Source organism: Stenella coeruleoalba (genome assembly GCF_951394435.1).
Source record: "Stenella coeruleoalba genome assembly, chromosome: 10".
NCBI lineage: Eukaryota > Metazoa > Chordata > Mammalia > Artiodactyla > Delphinidae > Stenella > Stenella coeruleoalba.
Genome location: NC_137156.1, coordinates 36,791,491 through 36,812,994, shown reverse-complemented (window position 1 = coordinate 36,812,994; position 21,504 = coordinate 36,791,491). Strand labels below are relative to the sequence as shown.

At 52.0% G+C, this 21,504-nt stretch overlaps 1 protein-coding gene across 2 annotated transcripts in view; it reads left to right on the top strand.

The window, feature by feature from the left end:
* GLP1R (glucagon like peptide 1 receptor) overlaps positions 1 to 21,156 on the top strand; it is a 38,150-nt gene extending 16,994 nt beyond the window's left edge. The window contains exons 6-14 of one of the 2 annotated variants that reach the window (XR_013830119.1): positions 3,227 to 3,380; positions 3,916 to 4,075; positions 9,051 to 9,111; positions 9,650 to 9,719; positions 9,840 to 9,928; positions 10,271 to 10,409; positions 11,312 to 11,353; positions 14,851 to 15,073; positions 18,880 to 21,156. Coding sequence is in view for 1 of the 2 variants with exons in the window: in XM_079933571.1 (XP_079789697.1) it covers positions 3,227 to 3,380; positions 3,916 to 4,075; positions 9,051 to 9,111; positions 9,650 to 9,719; positions 9,840 to 9,928; positions 10,271 to 10,409; positions 11,312 to 11,353; positions 14,851 to 15,018 (883 nt within the window). In the remaining variant the exon portion in view is untranslated. Of the gene's footprint in view, positions 1 to 3,226; positions 3,381 to 3,915; positions 4,076 to 9,050; positions 9,112 to 9,649; positions 9,720 to 9,839; positions 9,929 to 10,270; positions 10,410 to 11,311; positions 11,354 to 14,850; positions 17,834 to 18,879 lie in introns of those variants that run through there. The other variant, XM_079933571.1, reaches the window with a different exon arrangement.
* Positions 21,157 to 21,504: the final 348 nt, after the last annotated feature.

Genomic DNA, 21,504 nt, shown 5'->3' with positions numbered 1-21,504 from the left:
CTGTGTAAATGTGTGCGTGTAATACTGCAAAAAAGGAAAAACAAACACTACACATGCACACACAAAGCACGTGCTCCACACCTTAACAGTGGGTGATAGGAGTGGGGGGAGTCCTCTCCGGTGAGTGTGTGTAACAGATCATCGGGAATTCAGTATGATTTTAGACAAGACCTCGGGGGTTAGAGATTCTGTGCTCTTTGGAGCTTGTCAGCTCCTATGGAAAATTTCTTTCCTAGGTCTAACCTAGATGAGCCATTCCTTCCAGAGTACCGGGCTCTTCCCATGCCCTCTGCACTGATGGCGGTGGGCCAGGAGGGCTGGGTTCAAGGGCAGGAGGGATTCTGAGGGTAGGGAGCTCAGGACACCAGCCAGCAGGAACAGGAGAGGTGACATTCCTCCTGTGGTCCCCATGGCTTCTGGCACAGTCAGGGCTGGGCACACAGTCAGTGTTTAATAAATGCCCTCACTGAGAATATTCTCTCCTTTTATTATGCAATGTTCAGAGATCTGAAAATACAGTGGCTGATACTATGATCACCTGTGCACACACACCATCCAGCCCAGGAACTAAAGCCCACCGCGCGGTTAAGCTTCCCCGAGTAACGCTCCCTCCTCACCAGAGGGAACCCCTGAGGGGCCACTGATAATTCCCATGCATCTCTCTGTACTTTTACCACATTTCTAAGAATCTATACAAATATATAGTGTGGGGTTTGCATATTTTAATGGCGTGTTGGACATATGCTTCAGCAGTTATTTTTGGCCTGACATTATGTTTCTGTGAGGTTCTTTCACATTGATACAGGCAGTTCTGTTTCATTCATTTTAAGTGTCACTCCATTGTATGATATATTACAGTTTAGTTATTTGTTATCCTTTTAATGGAGATTTGAGGTGTTTCTCTTTTTTTTCTTCTCTGAGTTATAAGCCTTGCTACAATGAACATTCTTACCCATGACTCCTTGTGCCTTTCTCCAGGGGCACATGCCTCTGAGTAGAATTGCCTGGTCTGAATACAGCGTGCTGTTGCAAATTTATTAGGCGTTGTGAAGTTGTTCTCCAAAGTGGTCATGCCAGTTTGCCCTCTTACTGATCATACATGAGAGTTCCCTTGGCTTCACATCCTCACCAATATTTCCTATTTTCAGACCTAATTCTTGCTAACCTGAAGTGTGTGAAATATCTCACTATGATTTTAATTTGCATATCACTGATTCCTGGAGAGATCTAGCATACTTTTTATGTTTCATTCTGTGAATTGCTTGTTCGTATCCTTTGCTCACTTTTTTATTGGCTTATTTGGCTTTTTCTTTTTATTTTAGGCACTCCTTGTATATTCTGGATAGTAACCCAGGCTATATCCTCTCAGCCTGGGGTTTGTTTATTTTTTCACTCGCTTTATGGTGCCTTTTATGCACAGAAGTCCTTAATTTTAATGGAATGAAATATATCAATGTATCTGGCTTTATTGATAAGATAAATATATCAGTAAGTGTTATCAATTGATAAAAATTCATTTTTCCAATTGATAAAAAAATTTATCAATTTTTTTTCCCAAAGGCCAAATTTCTTTATGATCTTGTTTAAGAAACCTTTCCTTATCCCAGGGTCATAAGTTTTGCACATCCCTTATGGCTGTTTGGTGAACCTGGAATTTATTTTTGTCTGTAGTGAAAACAAGAGATTTAATTTCATTTTTCCATGTATACATATTCCATGTGTACATGTTGATTGCATCAGGACCATTTATTGATAGCAGTGCCTGCTCTGCCCTGCAGCAAGCATCGTCTGTGCCTGAGTGGGTCTCTGTCATGTGGATTGTTTTCCATTGGTCTAGTTATCTGTCCCTTTGCCTGTGCTATGGTGCCTTAACCACTATAGATTCGTCAAAAACCTTGGTTTTCTTGGGACTTCCCTGGCGGTCCAGTGGTTAAGACTGCACGCTTCCGCTACAGGGGGCATGGGTTCAAACCCTGGTCGGGGAACTAAGATCCTGCATGTCATGCACTGTGGCCAAAAAATAAAAACAACTTGGTTTTCTTCTAGCAAGGGCCCCTACACTGTGGTTCTTTAGGAGTGTCTGGAATATTCTTGGCCCTTGGCTCTTCTTTATAATAAGTTTTTAAAATTTCCATCAAAAAACTGTTGGAATTTTTATTATCGCTATATCGAATTTATTGGTTATTGTGAAGAGAATAGACACTTTCAAGATAGTCTTTCTATCCATGAATCTGGTGAATCTCCCGTTAATTTGCATCTTCTTTAATAATTTTGAGCAAGTTTTACTGTATTCTCCATAGAAATCGTGCCTTCTTCTGTTAGACTTATCTCTAGGTAGCCAATTAAAAATAGTGCCAATGAATTTTTTAAATTTACTTTTAATTGTTTATTGCTGATGTACATAAACGTACATATCAGCAACCTTATTGAATGAACTCTGATTAGTTCTAATAATTTGTGTGTTGATTCTCTTGGATTTCCTGTGAAGATCGTCTATCGTCTACAAATGATGACAGTTTTGTGTCTTTATTTCCAGTTCTTATGCATTTTTCTCCTTGCCTTCTGACAGTGGCTAGGATCTGTAGTACAAAGTTGAGTAGGTGTGATGTAAGTAGATCTTACAGCTGGATAATCCTAATTTTGTTCCTGATTTTAAAGGGAATCTTTCTAAAAATTTTCAGGTGAGAATGATGTTTGCTCCTGTTTGGCTAGATAGCCCTTATTGGGTTAAGAAATGCCCTCATATTTCCAGTTTGCTACGTGTTTTTGCATGAAAGGATGTTGAAGTTGTATCCAATACCTTTTGAATTCCTGCCATATGCTGAGCCTCACTCTGCCTCTGTAAGGCAGCCTGGAGGCATATTAGACATGGGCCGTCATCAAGAAGCCAAGCAAGTCCCCAGTGGGGACAGTGGTCCTCACACAAATCACTTGGGTTACTTGTGACTTTGTAGAAGAGAAGATGCAGCAGAGAAAAGATAAGAGTGTGGACGGGGTTGGGAGTGGCAGTAACCACACAGCTGAAGACTTCATGGCCAGGCAGGATTTGAGTTGGACCCAAAGGATTTTCAAGGTTATAGGAAAGAAGGGCATCCAGAGGAAGAAAGACAGGAGCATGGTCCCAGAGCTGGACACATGCCTGAGGTGTGCTTTGGCCTGAGAACCGGGGGTTGTGGAGCAGAAGTGTCGGCCATTGTGCCAGGGCGGGCCCTGCTTTCTCCTGCAGACACCTGCACTGTACCCGAAACTACATCCACCTGAACCTGTTTGCATCCTTCATCCTCCGAGCGCTGTCCGTCTTCATCAAGGATGCAGCCCTCAAGTGGATGTACAGCACGGCCGCCCAGCAGCACCAGTGGGATGGGCTCCTTTCCTACCAGGTGTGTGGTGTGTCCATGGAGGGCCTGGGGAGGGGGTGGACAGTCCATGAAAGTCTGTCTCCCCCACCCCACCCAGGCCTGGTACAAAGAAAGGCAAGAGCTTCCCAGGCCTGGTCCTCAGGGAGCCCCCAGTGTGATGGGAGAGGCAGGGAGAGGCTGTCCACGCTGGGGAGCCCCCAGCCTAAGAAGGGAGTTACTGCCCTGCCCTTAGGGAGTTCTGTTTGACTCAGGCGAGTGGTTTTTGGAGACAGACCTGGGTTTGAATTCCAAGCTAACTTTTAGGCAAGTGATTTAACTTCTTGGGACTCCAGTTTTCTCACCTGTATGGGGATAATATTAGTTTCCTCCATCCAGGGTAGTGAGGATCCGATGAGCTAAAGCAGGTCAAGTTCTTAACACTGGCTCTGGCTGGAGGTTGTCAGCTCTGTCACCCTGCATTCACCACGGCAGGATTGCAGCTGGGGCGACTGGGAGCGGGGTCGAGAGAGGCAGGGGCAGAGCTGTTGTCCCCTGGGGACCCTTCCTCTGCCCCCAGGACTCTCTGGGCTGCCGCCTGGCGTTCCTGCTCATGCAGTACTGCGTGGCGGCCAACTACTACTGGCTCCTGGTGGAGGGGGTGTACCTGTACACGCTGCTGGCCTTCGCTGTCTTCTCCGAGCAGCGCATCTTCAGGCTCTACCTGAGCATAGGCTGGGGTAAGGCCAGCTGTCATTCATTTCACTCCCCACCCCCTGACTGAGCATGGGGGGTGGGGGGATGGGAGACCCTGACCCCTCTTGGAATTGCTGCCTTCAGGCTACCCCAGGAGGCCAACTTGGTACTCAGAACACACTGCTGGGCCAAGGTATGGGGCCCACTGGAGAACCCCCTCCTGGGCACAGGACTCGCTGCCCATGGCGCTGTCAAGCCATTGTCCCCCATCCCCACGCCTTTGCCTGACTCTCCTCCCTTAAAGGAAGCAGAGGCCTTCACCCGATCTGGCCAGATACACGATGCACACCATTGGCTGTCATGGCACCGGCCTCAAAGATCCCCGCTGCCAAGACTCTTTGGGGATAGAGCCCCACATCCCGTCCTGGACAACGCAGCCCCTGAGGGAAATGGAGGGTCCTGAGCCTCATGGCGGGGGGTCCCTGGGGGTGCGGGCTGAGGGGCCATGGCTCTGTCACGTGATGATGAGAGGATGGCTCAGAGGAGAGCCGAGTAAGGGCGGGGGGTCGGCCGGAAGCCAGCGGAGGAAAGGGTGGACCCTCGATGTGCCTGGAGCCCAGCTGGAAATGTTCTAGCCGAAAAAGTCTGCCAAGAACCATTGTGTCTTTTTTTTTGCTGGAACATTTCTGGTTGTGCTTCTGCCTCTCGCCATGTGGGATTCCGATGAGAACAGGGGTAGGATGGGGCAAGAGCTGAGACACCCACCCTAGCGGCCCCTCACCTCCACTTCCTACCCTGGAAGCAGATGCAACAGCGCTTCCTCTCGAGGGGCCCACGGTGCCCATCCAGGATGGAGTCAGAAGCGGGCCCGTCTCTGGGCCTCCCACACCACAGGACCTGCCTTCCTCCTCCCGCTTGCCACACACTCACTCACTCACTCCTCTTGCCTGCCTCGGGCTGCCCCCTGACCTCTGGGGACTTCCATGCTCCTCCCTTGATGTCCCCTCCTGCCCCTGAGCCTCTGCAAGGCTGTGCCCGGTCCAGCCCGCCTCCTCGGGAAGCTGCCTCGGGTTGCCTGGCCCCTGGCTCTGTACTCTGTCTGGCCCTCTCGGTCTCCCTGTCCCTGTCCTCACACTTCATCCCTTGTTGCTGGTGCTCTTAGGCTACTTCATACTGTACGGCCCCATTTAGAGTACCTTGAAAGGGGCTTTCACGTGATCAGTGTCCTGAGGGCAGGGCCTTACAGACAGAGCAGGCGTTGGAACCAGGCCTCCCGACTCCCAGGCCCTGGGCCCCATCGCCTGTCACACAGGGTTCTCTGGCCTGCACTGCATCTCTTTAGCCCCTGAGGGCCTGGTCGAGCAACCTCAGGCCTCTGCACAGGTGGGCAGGTGGGCCTGGCCTCTGCACACAGCTTCCTGCTCCTACCCATCCTCCCTCCTCCGCCAGGGCCCAGCCCTTCCCTGCTTGGCCTTCCTCCCCTCCCAGGGCTCTTCGTCCTGCTAGGGCCGTCAAACAGGCAGTGGGCAGCTGGAGAGCCCTGCAGCCAGCTAGGGGTGGGGGTGGAGTTAGGCCACCGAGGGGAGCCCTGGGAAGGCTGTCCTCAGGGTGGGGGAGCATGTCTGTCCATTCTGGGAAGCAGCATCAGCACTGTAGTGCTGTCACCACGGTGACCCGAGGGCAGGAACAATCTAAGGGATGGTGTGATGTGTGCAGAGGCATGTGGGTGGGTGGTGGAGGGTTTGGGGTGGGGGGCGCAGTGTCTCTGAGTAGGAAATGGGAAAGGGGGTGCCAGTCCTTTCCCACCACTTCACGCCCCAGCTTGGGGCTCAGAGTCTGAGGAGGCAAAAAAGGGCAGGACCCAGGGGACACCCCACTTCCCAATCATAACGTTCTTTTCTTGAGGAATTGGGATGGGGAGATACAGAGAGAGACAGAGGGACAAAGACAGAAGGACAGAGAGAGAGACTCACAGAGTGCCCAGAACTCTGTTGTGATGTCAAGAGGCTTGGCCCATGGTGGGATGCTCAGGAAACAACTTTTAGCTTCATATGCAAATGTAAGAATTAAAATTAGGACTCTGACACGTTGGGGGAATCCCCGAAAGGCATGTCAGCTTCTGCTGCTGTCCACGGGCGGCCGGGTGCCCCCGTAACCCACCACAAGGAGGCTGCACAGGAGGGAGGCAAGTGATGGACGAGGGAATCATTACTTCCTCAGAGCCACTTCTGTGTGTCTTAGCTCAAGCTTTTTACTCCAGCCTGTCTTGTTGATTTTCTAAACAGGCAAAGGATGAACCCAGCAGGGAGTGTGTCATGTTTGCAGGCAGCAGAGTGGTACCTGCATTTTTTTTTTTTTTTTTGTGGCTGTGTTGGGCCCTCGCTGCTGCACGCGGGTTTCTCTAGTTGTGGTGAGCGGGGGCTACTCTTCGTTGCGGTTCGCGGGCTTCTTGTTGCGGTGGCTTCTCTTGTTGTGGAGCACGGGCTCTAGGCGCGCGGGCTTCAGTAGTTGTGGCACGTGGGCTCAGTAGCTGTGGCTCGTGGGTTCTAGAGCGCAGGCTCAGTAGTTGTGGCGCACGGGCTTAGTTGCTCCGTGGCATGTGGGATCTGCCCGGACCAGGGATTGAATCCATGTCTCCTGAGTTGGCAGGCGGATTCTTAACCACTGCGCCACCAGGGAAGCCCTGTACCTGCATTTTTAAAGACTTTGTTAAGGAGATGCTGATGAATGAATGAAGTTCACCAGGTCTGGCTGATAACGTGAGTGTGCTCCCCAGTCCTGGAGTGGGGTCTCAGAGGAAGGCCAGCAGGTGCCTGGGGATGTCTAAGATGGAGGTTTCTGGACGTGTGTGTGGCTCAGGGTGTTGGCATGTTCTTGCCTGGACAGCTTCCCTTCTCTCATTGATACACTGACCCACTCACTCATTTGTTCATGCATCCGTTCTTACTGGGCCTCTTCTGTGTGGCAGGCTCTGCGCTACGTGCTGGAGCCTTTGCAGGCCATCTGCCTCTTGTCCAATCTCATGAAGGCCTGTTACTAAAGCATCATGGATGCTGAGAGGTCAGGGTTATATAAAAATAAATGGCCAAGGAGAGGGCTATCTGATGACAGCGCTGGTCAGCCGTGAGCCGCTCTGCTTCCCCCAGCTGTCTGCACCGTCAAGCACAGTAGCTCGAGGCGTACGAGCTGCTCCGTAGCTACTGTTGAGTGGACATCCGTGTGCTGATGGTGTGGGTGATGGTGATGGGAAAGGCAATGAAGTGGGTTCTGCCCTGGAAATGTGCTCCTGGGGGAGACCCCTGAAGCCACACATGTATACACATGGACCCCCCACCACCACACACACATCGTGTCCACACCCCTTAACATGCACGCTCTTACTAGTCTCAGACACCCACATCTCCATCCCTGAGAGGCACTGATAGAGACAGGCTGGAGAGAGTTGGTGCGGAATGCCATCGAGGGTGGTGGCATTGTGGTCCTGTGTTCTAGTCCCACCTGTGTCCTCCTAAGCTGCCTATCCATCTTCTCATCTGTCACACGAGGATGGACAATCCAATTTTAAGTCAACAAACACATATTGAGCTCCCAGGTGAGATGGGCGCTGAGGCTCTGGAGATGAATGAGGCTTTGTCCTCAAGGAACTGGAAACCAGTGTATTAGTTACCTATGCTGCGTAACAAATGACCCCACACTTAGCTGCTTAAGACAGCAATTATGTCTCCCAGTTTCTATGGTCAGAATTCTGGGTTCAACTGAGACGTGTGCCTCGGGCTCAGGATCTCTAAGAGAGGTGCAGTTGAGGTGCAGTTGAGCAGTTGAGTTGAAACCAGTGTATTAGTTACCTATGCTGCGTAACAAATGACCCCACACTTAGCTGCTTAAGACAACAATTATGTCTCCCAGTTTCTATGGTCAGAATTCTGGGTTCAACTGAGATGTGTGCCTCGGGCTCAGGATCTCTAAGAGAGGTGCAGTTGAGCTGTCAGCCAGGGTAGCTGTCATCCCAAGGCTTAACAGGTTGGAGAATCCACTTCCAAGCTCACTGTCGAGTTTGTTGGCAGGAAGCTCAGGTCCAGGCTGGCTGTTGGCTGGAGGCCTCCCTCCCTCACCACAGGGGGCTCTCTGAGTGCCCTCATGACACAGCAACTGGTGTCCCCCAGGGCAAGTGATCAAATTAAGAGAGAAAGAGCCCAAGACATGCCTTTTATAACCTTTGAAGACCGTCTTTTATAGCCTAACCTCAGAAGTGACATGCCATCACTTCTGCTGTACGTTATTGGTCACATAGACCAATCTGGATACAGTGTGGACCGCACCTGGGTGGGAATACCAGGGGTGGGGTGGTTGGAGGCCATCCTAGAGGGTGCCCACCACACCATCCAGCCTCAGCCATGTGGGCAGTGTTGTGGTAGCTGTTGTTGCTGTGGCCACTGTGCAGTCTTGGGCTGTCAGCGTCAAGGACAGGGCTCCTGTCCAGGCTTCTGCCCAGCCACATGCAGGGGCGTGGGGGTAGGGGCAGGAGCCTGGAGGGGCTTCAGTGCCTAGAGGAGTTGACTGAGATGGACAGGCGGGCCGATGCAGGGGTGGGTGGCATCAGAGAGTTGGCCTGTTCCCACCTCGTCCAGCATGTCCTCCCTACCCCACTCTTGGGCCCCGTCTCTCACTACTTTGGTGTCTTTGTCCTTGTGTCTCAGCCAGGACCCTGGGGGCCAGCCCTGACAGTGTGCCTGGCCCGCGGGAGGGGGAGGGCTGTGAGGAGTGTGACGTAGCCCCAGCATGGTGGGGACCTCTAAGGAAGACTCTGGGGTGTTGGGGTGGGTGGTTCCTGCCGCCTCTTCTCCGAAGCACCCAGACCAGCCTAGTTCCATACCTGCCAGAAAGCATGGCTTGGGGCCAGGCAAGGAGAGGGGCTGGAGGCGGGAGAGGCCCTGGTAGGAGAGGCCTCTGGGTGTGCCTAGTGGTGGCTCTGGCCTGCCAGCCCCTCTCCCCCTTCTCTCTTTCCCTCTCTCCTCTTAGGTGTTCCCCTGCTGTTTGTTATCCCCTGGGGCATTGTCAAGTACCTCTATGAGGATGAGGGGTGAGTGTCCTTCCTGCTCTAAGGGGGTGAGGGGTATGCTGAGGTCCCTGTCCTCAAACCCCATGGGTTTCCTTGGCCCCTGGCGTGTGCAGCTGCTGCCTGTTGGGAGGGTAAACTGAGGGACCAGGAGCTAAATTTATGAATTTAGTTCTCTAGTCCCCCTCCCTCCCCCTCCCCGGATGGTACGATGCCAAGAGTGCTGGGTCTGTGGGGTCCATGGTACCCCCTGCAGGTTTTTCTGTAATAACTGTGAGTGAAACGTTTCTGTGATTTTGTGTTTGAGGCTGAGTACACACACGAGTGTGACTGTAGGTTAACGAAGGGGCTGTGCGTGTCTGTGTGTGTGAACGTGTGTTCAGGACTCAGTGTGTGTGTGAGTCCTGGGACTGGTTGTCGGGTAGCTCCTGACGGCAGTGTTTGTGTGGGTCTGTGTGTGTCACTTTGCATGCCCACGTGTCTTTGTGTGCCCTGTGCCTGCACTGGGAGCTGGGGGGGGTCTGTGTGTCCAGCCGGGTGCCCGTGTGTCTCTCCGCTCCAGCTGCTGGACCAGGAACTCCAACATGAACTACTGGCTCATCATCCGGCTGCCCATCCTCTTTGCCATCGGGGTGAGTGACGCTGTGGGGTGGGAGTGGGAGCTGCTGTGGGCCTGGGGGGCACTGGGCGGAGGAGGGGGGAGAGAGGGTGTCTTGAGAGGGCCTCCAGCCGCCCTTCCCTCTGCCCTGCAGGTGAACTTCCTCATCTTTGTCCGGGTTATCTGCATTGTGGTGTCCAAACTGAAGACCAATCTCATGTGCAAGACAGACACCAAGTGCAGGTGACGTAACTGAGCTGCCTTTGCTGGGCACCCTCAGCCCTTCCTTCCGGCAGAGTCAGAGATCCTGGGGTGCTGAGCCTGGATCCCTACATGATCTTTCTTCCTCCACCCAGGCCTGGCCTGGGACCCCAAGCCTTGCCCTCACCTCTGTACCTGGGCAGCTCCTGGGCTTCTGGGGGTCTCCACCTCTACTTCCTCCCCTCCAGGCAGCCTGTCCCAGGGTATTCGGTGGGGGAGGATGCCCGTGACCGAGATACCAGGGCTTGGTGGGGGTTGGGGGCACAGAACAGGGAGAAGAGTCCACGGGAGAGGTCCGGAATGCCACCTCCACCCTGCCTCCAGGCTTGCCAAGTCCACGTTGACGCTCATCCCCCTGCTGGGGACCCACGAGGTCATCTTCGCCTTCGTGATGGACGAGCACGCCCGCGGCATGCTGCGTTTCATCAAGCTGTTCACAGAGCTCTCCTTCACCTCCTTCCAGGTGACCTCGAGCCTGGGGCCCCCCTCGAGCAGTTCCAGGGTGGGGATGGAGCAGGGACCAGCCTGTGTCATGCAGCTAGGCAGCCTGAGGCCTGGGGGGAAAGTGGCCCTTACGCAAGTTATGTGGTTGGAGCAGAGCCAGAGTCCCCAGGTATGCTGACACCCAGGACAGTCTTCTCTATGAGCACATTGGACAAGAAATCTTCCCGGATGTCGCCGAGGGCACCCAGCCTGGCATGGCAACCGCTGCCCACTGGGCTGCTAGCTGGCAGCAGGTACCCTGCCAGGTGCTTTACACACACTGTGCAGCTAATCCTAGCAGAATCCCAGGAGGTGTGCAGGACTATCCCATTTTCCAAAGGAGGAAACTGAGGCTCAGAGATGTTAAAATGAGATTTTCCAGGTCACATAGTTTCCAAAGCCAAGAATTGACCCTCTCCACTAGTATTAGATGATGCTGAGGGGGTGTGAATGTCAATGGGGGTGTAGGAATATAAGGAACTGGCCCCAGCTCCTCAAATGTCTTATGGGATGTCCACGAGCATGTGGGTCCACGCATGTGCACACACACAAATGGATCACAGGCCTGGAGCACTGGGGCTCCTGAGTGAACGAATAGGGCCAGGCAGGGAAAATTCCGTGTGATCAGAGGCGTACTTTCTCAGCTCAGGCCTCCTCCAGGAGCGGGTGGTCGAAGAACTTCCGCAGTTTCTGGGCAAGGGGTCTTCTCATTCTTCCAGAAAGGAAAGGAGAAGGAACCCACCACCCCCATTTCTGGGCCTGACTGGGCTGCCCAGTCTAAGGAGGGGGATGTTGGGGGCAGAGCCCCAAGGAGCTTCAGACTAGGCCCGCCTGCCGGGCGCCTCCCTCCCCTCCCTCCTGCTGACACGACTCTTGTTCCAGGGGCTGATGGTGGCCATCTTGTACTGCTTTGTCAACAATGAGGTAAGGCCTGCGGAGGGACGTGGAGCCCTGGTGGGCTGCTACCAATGGCCGTCCTGTGGCTGTGCAGTGGGGTTCTTCAGTCTTTGCAGCTGAAATCCTTACTCACCCCACTGAGGCACTGGAGTGGAGGAGGCACCTTATCCCTGTATGGTTTCCTGTGCCTGGGTCTCTCCATCTCTCTCTCTCTCTCTCTCTCTCTCTCTCTCTCTCTCTCTCACACACACACACACACACACACACACGTGCAGGATGCCCTAACCATATATGAACTTGGGGAAGACCCAGCCTCATGTTAAGAGGGTCTTGAGTGAACAAGTGGTGGTGACTGTTACAAGTCCTTTGAAAATCACCATCTCATGGGCTTGTCCCTGCCTCCCCGCAAAAAATATCGCTGCCAAAATTCTGGTTTCGATACTCTCATTTCTCACACATGAGAACGTTGAAGATCAGAGAGTCAGAGGCACACCCCAGGTTTGGCCTGGAAATAGTGCAGAGTCAGGATTGAAATGAATTCTGACTGGAAGGAGAAAGCTCCCTTCTGTGCGTGCAGGCAAGGACCCTGTCCACCACGGGAAAGGGACCCTGTCCACCATGGGAAGCCACCCGTGGCTTCCTGGTGGCTGGGGTCGGGGGAGGGGGTTCTTGCTGAGCAGATCCCCAGCTAGCCTCACCCCTCGGGCTCTCCCAGGAGACCCCGCTCGGAGCGCCCAGAGAGCCTGCCTTGTTCAGGCACATTGCCCGGTTCCTTTCAACCCTCCGCAGACGCCTCAGGCCCTGGCTCCTCCAGGCCCACGGACAGACATGTCACCATCACTGGGTCACAAAAACACACGTGGCTCCTGGGCTGAGACCTCTGTCCATAAGAGCTGTTCTCCAGGCCCAGGGTTGCCTTGGCAATGCGGGGTACTTGTGACCCAAGGAGAAAAGATGGCCCTGGCATTGGTCCTGCGTGGCTGCCAAGGCCTGCGCCAGCTGCCACTGGGCAGGGAGTGGGCACAGGGGAGGGGAGGCCTGGGGGGTGGCTTTGCTGTGGCTCTTGTGACTCGGGAGCCTGAGTGCTGGTCCTGAGTTCTGCTCCTGCCCGGCTGTGCGACCGGGGCAGTCACCGCTTCTCTCCCCAAGTGTAAATGCAGGTGAATGAGCTTTACCAACTCAGCCCAAATCCCAGAGCCTGGCGTGGTGCCCGGCCCGAGGACATCAGAGGCAGGAATGAGGGTGAACTGAGGGTGAGGAGGCGTGCTGACAGGAGTGCTAGCACAGGGGTCCAGGATTCATGTTGTCGTCTTTGTTGTTTCACTGTGAGAGCTCAGTAACAGAAGAAATCCAATGTCAGGTGCTCGTTTAGTCAGTCATTTATTCATTTGGCTCATTTAAAACAACATGTATCGGGAGTACCTGATACATGCCGGGCACTGTGCGAGGTCCAGGAAGGAAGGTGTGGTCCGGCCCTCATGGTGCACCTCCCAAGTGTGGGGGAGAGGGGGAGACATGGCCAGAAACAAGCGTGGCCTAGAGTCATGGGCGGGGACTTCCCTGGCGGTCCAGTGGTTAGGACTCCGCGCTTCCAGTGCAAGGGGTGTGGGTTCGATCCCTGGTCAGGGAGCTAAGATCCCACCCGCCGCAGGGCATGGCCAAAAAAAAAGAGTTAAAAGAGTCATGGACGGCAGGAGACCAAGGGTTAGGACACCGGCTTTGGAGTCAGCCCAGATCTAGGTTCAGGTCCTGGCTGAGATTGGGAGAAATACTTAAATCTCTGCACCTCAGTTTCCTTACCTTTAAGCAGGTTTCTGTGAAAGTCAATACTCTATGGAGAGCGCTGGGCATGTTGTAAGCGCCCTGTGAATGATGGTTTCTAATGACAATTGTCATTACGGGGGCCACAGCAGAGGAGCAGGAAAAGTGCTGAGGGAGAGGGAGGCAGAAGGGGACACAGTCCTGGTCCTGTCCGACTTCTTGCTGGTATCCGTGAGACCTCTCCAGTCCCCGAGGTGGCTTCCCATGGGTGTGCCTCAGTTTACCGTCTCTCTCCCCACCTCCCCAGTGAAGGGCTGTGCCACGAGACTGGCCTGCCTGCTGCTGCACAGGCAGAGGCCACCACCGGCCTCGGGTGTCCTCATCCTAGCTGTCAACACACGCGTCACACACTCAGCCGGGTATCGAACTGGCACGGAGCAGGGGGGCCATGGGTGGTGTCTACTCAGCCTCCCTCCCTCACCCAAGCCTGGGCTTGGCGACGCTGCCTGGGATACTGGGGCCATCCTGGCAGGCAGGCTCTGGGCCATCTCAGCTTCACTCAGTTCAGAGAAAGTTCTTTTAAGGAAAGGCATGTGGCCACGGCAGGCACCCTGCTGGGCTTAGCTAGATGGATGGCAGCCCTGCAGGAAGAGAAGCGGGGTGTTTGCACAGGGACTGATGGGGCGTTGGCAGTGAGCCTCTTACCCACAGCTGCTGACAGCTGGCCGTCCTGGTGGCTGGGGCCTGAGAGGGAGAGTCCAGGCCCCAGATACCCTGATGTGGGGAGGCCTGGTGGCAAGGCGGCGGGGGTCGGCGGGGGGGCATCAGAGAAGCTCTGGAAAGCAAACATGGGCACATCCCCTGATAGGGCACTCCAGATGCCCTGGGCTGGCTGTGCAGGTTCCAGCAGCCTGTCTGGGGGACCAGCATCATGGGCCATCACGAGGAACCACGGCATTGCCACAAGCCCTCCAGTGACTTGGGCTCTGCAGCGTTACTTGGTTTGTATCCTTCTGCTCCCACAACCTGGTCCCCAAGCATCAGCTCTCTTGAGAAGGCTTTTCCTGATGGGGACGCTAAGCCCAGCAAAGCAGGGATTCTCGTTGGTTGAACTCACCTGGGCAGCACCCACTGTGGGTTGGGACCAGTTCCTGGATGGGATTAGTGCAAATCCAGGCTGAGAAGCCCTTGTCCACAGCCCCCTCTTCACTGCTACTACTAGTTCCAGCCTCATTCTCCCCGTCTCCTCTTCCTCCCCCACGAGGCACTGGGGCCTGGATAAAAGCCCTTGGGGAGTTTAGAAAGGTCTGGTGTGGACGCCATGAGGGGCAGGGAGGGCTGTCCTTCTTCTCAGTCACCCAAACTGAAATCAGCAGAGTGCTTGCTCTGAAGTCAGATTCTCTCTTTTCCTTTTCTTCTCTCTCCCATCTTCCGTCTCCTCGCATCTCTCTGTCACTCCTTCTCTTCCGTTAAATAATACTGTGATGGATTGTAAAAGGTACTTAGCCGAGTCACAGAGTTTAGAGATGGAAGAGACCAATTAGATCATCAAGCCCGGCTCTTTCCCGAGAAGAAGCAGAAAATAGGAGACAACAATAAACAATTTTATTGGGATATTAATTTAGGCGCCCGGAGGCCTTGACTTGTGTCTCTTAATATAATGCGGTGGATGCTTTCTCTTCCCTGCTAATGTAATAATGGGGCCATATTGTGGGCAGTTGGTTTGCATGATGGCTTTTTCTTCCCTCCTTCTCCAACGGAAGGTCCAGATGGAGTTTCGGAAGACCTGGGAGCGCTGGCGGCTCGAGCACCTGCACATCCAGAGGGAGAGCAGCATGAAACCCTTCAAGTGTCCCACCAGCAGCCTGAGCTGTGAGGGCACAGTGGGCAGCAGTGTGTACGCAGCCTCCTGCCAGGCCTCCTGCAGCTGAGACTCCAGCACCTGCCCTCCCTGTGGTCTCGCCGCCGGCTGGGCAGCCATCCCAGGTGGGAGAGACCCTCCTGGGGAACGGGGGAAGGGGGTGCAGGGGGAGCTGCACATGCACACACACATACTTCCCTGCCTTCCCTCCCTAAGCCCATCAGACAGGCAAATGGGACCTGTGGACACATTTTCTCCGGGGAGAAGTGGCCTGTTAATTTGATCACTGTGGCGGGCAGAGGAGAAAAAACGATTGCTGCTAAAACGAGGAGGATTTCTTCCTGTTAAGTCACAAGGCCCCTGGGGTTCCCCCGGACTCAAACTCAAGGTCAATGGCTTATTAGTGGGACTGGGGCTTGTAAGAGGACACGGCTCCGAAGGAGGCGGATGTAACCTCCGCCAAGCACGGAGCTTGGGTAACGCCAGCCACCCCCGACCTGCCTCCTCGTTAAGGGAGCCCGAGCACATGTCCGGGTGGCTCGTTTCCCTCATCTGGGCCCTCATCTCTCACCATTCACTGCCCCAGCGGGTGGTGTTGAGAATGCACGTTGAGAAGGTGTCTGAAAGTTTTCTTTTCTGGTCCTTCCTTCTTCCCTGGATATTTGAGTTGCTTTGGTGCCTGCGCCCACCACGCCCAGGGAACCAAGGCAGGGCCGCCGCCCAGGAGTCCAGCCCTGGGTATGAGCTCTGAATACTATTCTGGAGATGCTCAGGAATCCTGTGGGGCTCACCTAGGGGACTTCAGGAATGTCCATGCTGGGGGTGTAGACTACTCGCTACTGTTGGGAACCCGGAAGGCAGAGAGAGATTGCCTCCTCCTCTCCATGGACGTGCTTTTTACTTGTGAACAGATAGTGTATCTCGCGTGGGTGTTTGGGTGCGCCCTCTTAACTTTAGGGGATGTGGCCAAGAAGAGACTCTTCTGGGGACTCTACCAGTCCCCACTGTGACCGTGCAGGCGGGCTTCCCCTGCCCTTTGAAATTCCCCCGCTTGGGAGCTTGTATGTACTTTGCTCATTCTTCTCTGTTGCTGTGACTAGTCTGTATGTGCACATGTGCAACTCTGATTTCCCCCACTACATACTAAATCACTAAGTCCTAAGTCACTGGTGGTTTTGATGTTGCTTGGGGTTGTGGGATAGACAATGATTTGACTCATCCATGCTTTGGGCTACTGAATGTTTGCCCTGCCTCCAGCATCATCCCATAAATGATGAGCATCGGAGAGGCTAGAGGGAGAAAACCTAGCAATCCTGCCCCAGCCACAGGGGAAAAGCAGACATGTAGCACCACTGCAGAGACCGAGACAAAAGGGGAACAGCCGTACCCCAGAGGCTGGCAATGGAGTTCATGGATGTGGAACTCAGAGCAGAAGAGAACTCTTGGGAGTCCAGACCTTCTGGGAGGGCAGAAGGAGACTCTCTGGATGAGTTCCTTTATGAATTGATCTTTCCCTCCTCCTTTTTGAGTGGCGGGGACCCTCCCCCAAAGCCTCGTGCCAGACACATTCTCCTCTGCCCCTCAGAAAGGCATGTGATGTGCAGGGAAAATAATAATGGGACGTAAAACACATCAAGCAGAAAATTTCTTATACTCCGGCTTCAGTGAAGTGTTGTGTCTCTGTTAATAGGGAAGTGGAACCTCAGGCTAAAGAAAGGATTTATGAAGACTGCCTCCTAGACTGAGAAAATGTAGACAGGTGGGGGCAAGGACAGTCCTGCTTCCCCAGAATAAGGGCAAACTCCCTGACAGCCATCTTGCATTTGCTTTTCTCTTCGGGGTGGCGAGTGCGGGGGGAGAAAAGTGCTGGTGGGCTGATTGGGGGGAATACAGCTCTGGTGCCAGTGTTTCCATTTTGGATAAAGTGAAAACATTTGAGAATCATTAATACGCTACACAGCAACAAAGAAAGGGACCGATTGATATTATCTTCAAGAAATAAATTTTTGAGGGGAAGAATTGTTGGGAGAAGGTAGTTAGGCACTTGAGACGCTCAGACCATTTTGTTTACACTGTAAGTTCTTTTTCCAGTTGGTACTGATTCCTGGTTTCAGAATGCTCATCACACCCCCCTGCCCCAAGCCTTTTAACACCAAGGAACGGTTTCCTTATCGGATACATACCAGATGCTGAATTGAAGAAATATTTTCTTTGCTCCAAGACCTGCACTATTAATATTCATTTGAGTGGCAGTGCACTCCCTCCAAGGCTATTCCCAAACTCTCCTAAGCTAAATACAGCACTCTAACAGATCTGGGAACTATCGAATGCAATGTACTCAGAAATCCCGCTAGCTGTTTCCATGCCTGGCCATAAGTCTGGAGCTTGCGGAGAACACTCTTGCTTGCCTCTGTCCTGGGGGTACTGTCACTGACCCGCAGGATTAGGTGTTTTGTGAGTTGTGCAGTCTGGTCGCATTACTGTCATGAAGAGAGGCTGAGTTCAGCACTCTGGCCAGCTCCCCCCTGAACTTGCAAGGGGCAACTCATCTTTTCATATGAATCTTTGGAGCCACTAAATCACAGAACTGAGACAAACCACTTACAATGCAAAGTTGCCTTCCCTTTAAAACAACTTTCCCGATTTGCAATTGCCTCAATGCAATTTATGCTGAAGACTACAGCAGTGGAGTTCTCAGAGACTCAGAGCGGGGAAAGATCTTGGAGATCGCTCTGCTCTGGTCTAGAGAATTGAGGAGGGTAGCTTGCAGAGGTGATCTGCCCAAGGTCACAGTGCTAGATGGTGGCTGAGCTGGGCTAGGACCCAGGCCAACTTCCACCTCCTGGTCCAGTGAAGCCTCTGGAAAGGATAGGTGAAAAATATAAATGGCCATTCAAGACACTCGAAGTGAAAGTTGGCAGTGTTATCTGGAGTTGCAGTTAAAGAGAAAACACAGCAGCAGAAATAGACAAGTCAGATGGCACAGGTGCCGTCTCCTCAATGATTTATACCGCTGAGAACAGGGGGAGGGTGTGCTTTACTACCTACTCTAGTACCTCATTCATCCTTGTCTTAAAATTAAGAAATGAAATGCATCAGAGCACATGTATACATAGAAACAGCAAGTGAGCGTTTTTTTTAAACATCTTGAGGTATAATTGCTTTACAATGTTGTGTTAGTTGCTGCTGTATAAAGAAGTGAACCAGCAACACGTATATATGTATCCCCATATCCCTCCCTCTTGCGTCTCCCTCCTCCCTATCCCACCCCTCTAGGTGGTCACAAAGCACCGAGCTGATCTCCCTGTGCTACACGATATAAATGAACATTGTGGTACATGACTTTTTTTTTTTAACATGACTATTTTTGAATTATGGTTTTCTCAGGGTATATGCCCAGTAGTGGGATTGCTGGGTGTATGGTAGTTTTATTTTTAGTTTTTTAAGGAAACTCCATACTGTTCTCCATAGTGGCTGTATCAATTTACATTCCCATGAACAGTGCAAGAGGGTTCCCTTTTCTCCACACCCTCTCCAGCATTTATTGTAGTTTTGATGATGGCCATTCTGACCAGTGTGAGGTGATACCTCATTGTAGTTTTGATTTGCATTTCTCTAATGATTAGTGATGTTGAGCATCCTTTCATGGGTTTGTTGGCCATCTGTATGTCTTCTTTGGAGAAATGTCTATTTAGGGCTTCTGCCCATTTTTGGATTGGGTTGTTTTTTTGATATTGAGCTGCATGAGCTGCTTGTATATTTTGGAGATTAATCCAGGTGAGCCATTTTTGACAGCAAATCCAGCACTCTTTTGATGGGTTGGCTTAATGTTTTTCTGATGCATCTGTGCTTGTTTGGGAAGTTGTACTGATAGCCACACATAGTGGACAAAAAGAACCTAAACACCTGACCCTCTTCTTTGCCTCTCTAGTGCTCCCTGAAGTTGGAGACGACTAGCAAACTGGGCAACTTTAGCCTAGCAAAGATGGCACAGCCGCCACGGAGGGCAAACACAGTCAGTTCACATCCAAGTCCCAAAAGGCTTGGTCCCCTCATCGGTGTGGGCCATGTTTCAGCAGCTGCTGTCCCCATTCCCTCCTGTTTCTTCCAGAAGCAAAGAACACTGTGTGTGTGTGTGTGCGTGTGTGTGTGTGTGTGTGTGTGTGTGTTGTGTTGTGTTGTGCATAGCAGCATAAAGTTAGGAGATGATGAATCCAGAATCATCCCACCCACTGTGAAGGTCAGGGGACCGCAGAGCCTGGGGCAAGGATGGGTGGGAGCCTGAACGATAGATGCTTCCTCTCCATGCACAGACAGGGCTCCCATTATTGCTAATGCCTGCGACGTGCTCAGGGAAGGCAAGATACACTCCGAAGGGTTATTTTCCCTCCACTGAATTGATTCTAATCTACAGTGCTGACCCTGCTTTTGGTTCCTAAGAGCCAAACTCTGTAAAAAATATGTCCGCTTACTCTGCTAAGACAGCTATATGAATGACATGCTAAAACTCAACAGAAACCAAATTAGTATCAACTCTTTTTTTTCCTTTTCACGGCTGCAGCGAATTTTCTTGAGGGGAAAAAAATGACCCAATGTGAGAAACTCCTGCAAACAACATCACCTTGTCCCTACGGTGTTACCTGCTGGCTCAAACCAGCTCTCCTGCCTCATGCCGAGGGCCGTATCAAGGAAGCGTTGTTAAGCAGTATAATTTCAAACACTTAAAGCCACAGTGTGTCCACAGTATCTATAATTATTTCTGCTCTGGATACAGATTGGCAGGAAGCAGATAAGCATAATCATTTTCCAATTAACTCCCCAAAGTCTTTTGGACTTGGCCTATACCTGAATCTATCAGAGGAGAGAGTTTTCTCTCTTCCCTTCTCCCACCCTCATTCCAACCAGTTTTTCGGGATCTCATCCAGCAGGGGTGCATTTGTCCCCTGAGGCATCCGACCTCCTCCCCAGCCCCACATTTACCCCCTCTCACCTCCCATCCCTGAGGTGAGCTTCCCACACTTCTCCCCCAGCTGCCTCAGTAAGAGGTGACCCTGCCAGGTGTGCTGGGAATGCCGTGCTCTTGGCTGTGACCAATTTCGGGGTGCAGCTGAGAGTGAGGCGTTGCCAGGGCTGAAGTGATGCCCCACATCCCACACTCTGGCACAGCGAGGAGCATTGCAGCCAGCAGTGTGGATCCTAACTTACATTGGGGTTATGCAACCTTGCGGATGGGGCCTGTCAAAACTATCAGTCATCAGTCAACCCCGACAATCTAGCGTGACTAATTATCTCTGTGTCAGAGCAATCCAGGAGAAGAAAAACATATATAAATGAGAGTGTTTGGATTTGGTGGGAAAAAAAGAGCTCCCAGCAAAGTATGGAACATACAACAAGTTAGGGTCTAGGCTTTCCTGCAAGGGGAACCAGTGGGGGTGGTCAGGAAGGGGCAAGATTCGCAGCAGACAGACAGACAGACAGCGCTGGATCTTGCCAAATGGTTCACGCTTTACTTCCAAATCTGCAGTTCCTCTAAGCTCCTCCCACTAAAAATAATCACACCCTCAGAGCAGATAAACCTGAACATTCGTTTTGGAGGGGGGTTGATGCAGAGCTTAGGTGCACCAAGAGAGACGCGAGCCAAGCTCTCAGGAGGGACAAAGCTGAATTTTATCTTCAGTGCTCTCGGGGGATGTGTGCGCTTCATGAATGTTTAAACAAGATCATCTTCATGTGATTTCTTAATGCATAAATTCATGTAAAATATGACCTGCGTCTATAGGTAGCAAATGTGTATGGTGTATAATTCCTTGTACAGATGTGAATGGATTCGGGCTCTTTCCTAATTTGCCTTGTAAGTCAAATAAAAGCCTGTCGTTACTGTGTCTCTCCTGCTTTTCCTTGGGAGGAGGTTTTCTGCAATGTTGACCCAAGTGACTCATGGTGCAGTGGGAAAACACAAAAGATGCCGTTTCCAGCCCAAGGAGGGGAAGAATCCTTGCTCATTACTCATATCGTGATTTTCACCTTCAAAGCACTTACCAAGTACTAACTTATCCATCGCAGCCTTTGTGCAGGGGCTGCACTGTCATTTAATTAGGGAAGTCGGGTGGTCGAGTGGCTTTTACACAATGACTGAAAGCCATATATGGATGGGTATTTAATTCCACTCATTCGTTTGATCTCCTGTCTAAATGAACTCAGTCCATTAAATCCATCTTTTAAAAAATGCTATAAAAGCACAAACCTTGTGTGCAAAGCAGCCACAGAATCTGAATGGAGCTGCCACTAAGAGATTCATCTTCAGAAAAATGAACTTTTCTCCAGTTTTAATAATCGCACGCTCTCCGGATTTGCAACTCACTCTCACGGAAGAGCAGAGGAATTGCAGGTTCTCCCTAGTCCCTCCACCATTTCAGTCACCCCTGTTTGAAGATCACTGTACTGTTCTTACCTGAATGTCTCCTTAAACACACCTCTTTTTTAGACAAGCTGTGGGAATTGTTCCTTTCAGACATAAGAATCATAATTCTTACTCTGAGAGCAAACTACAAATACA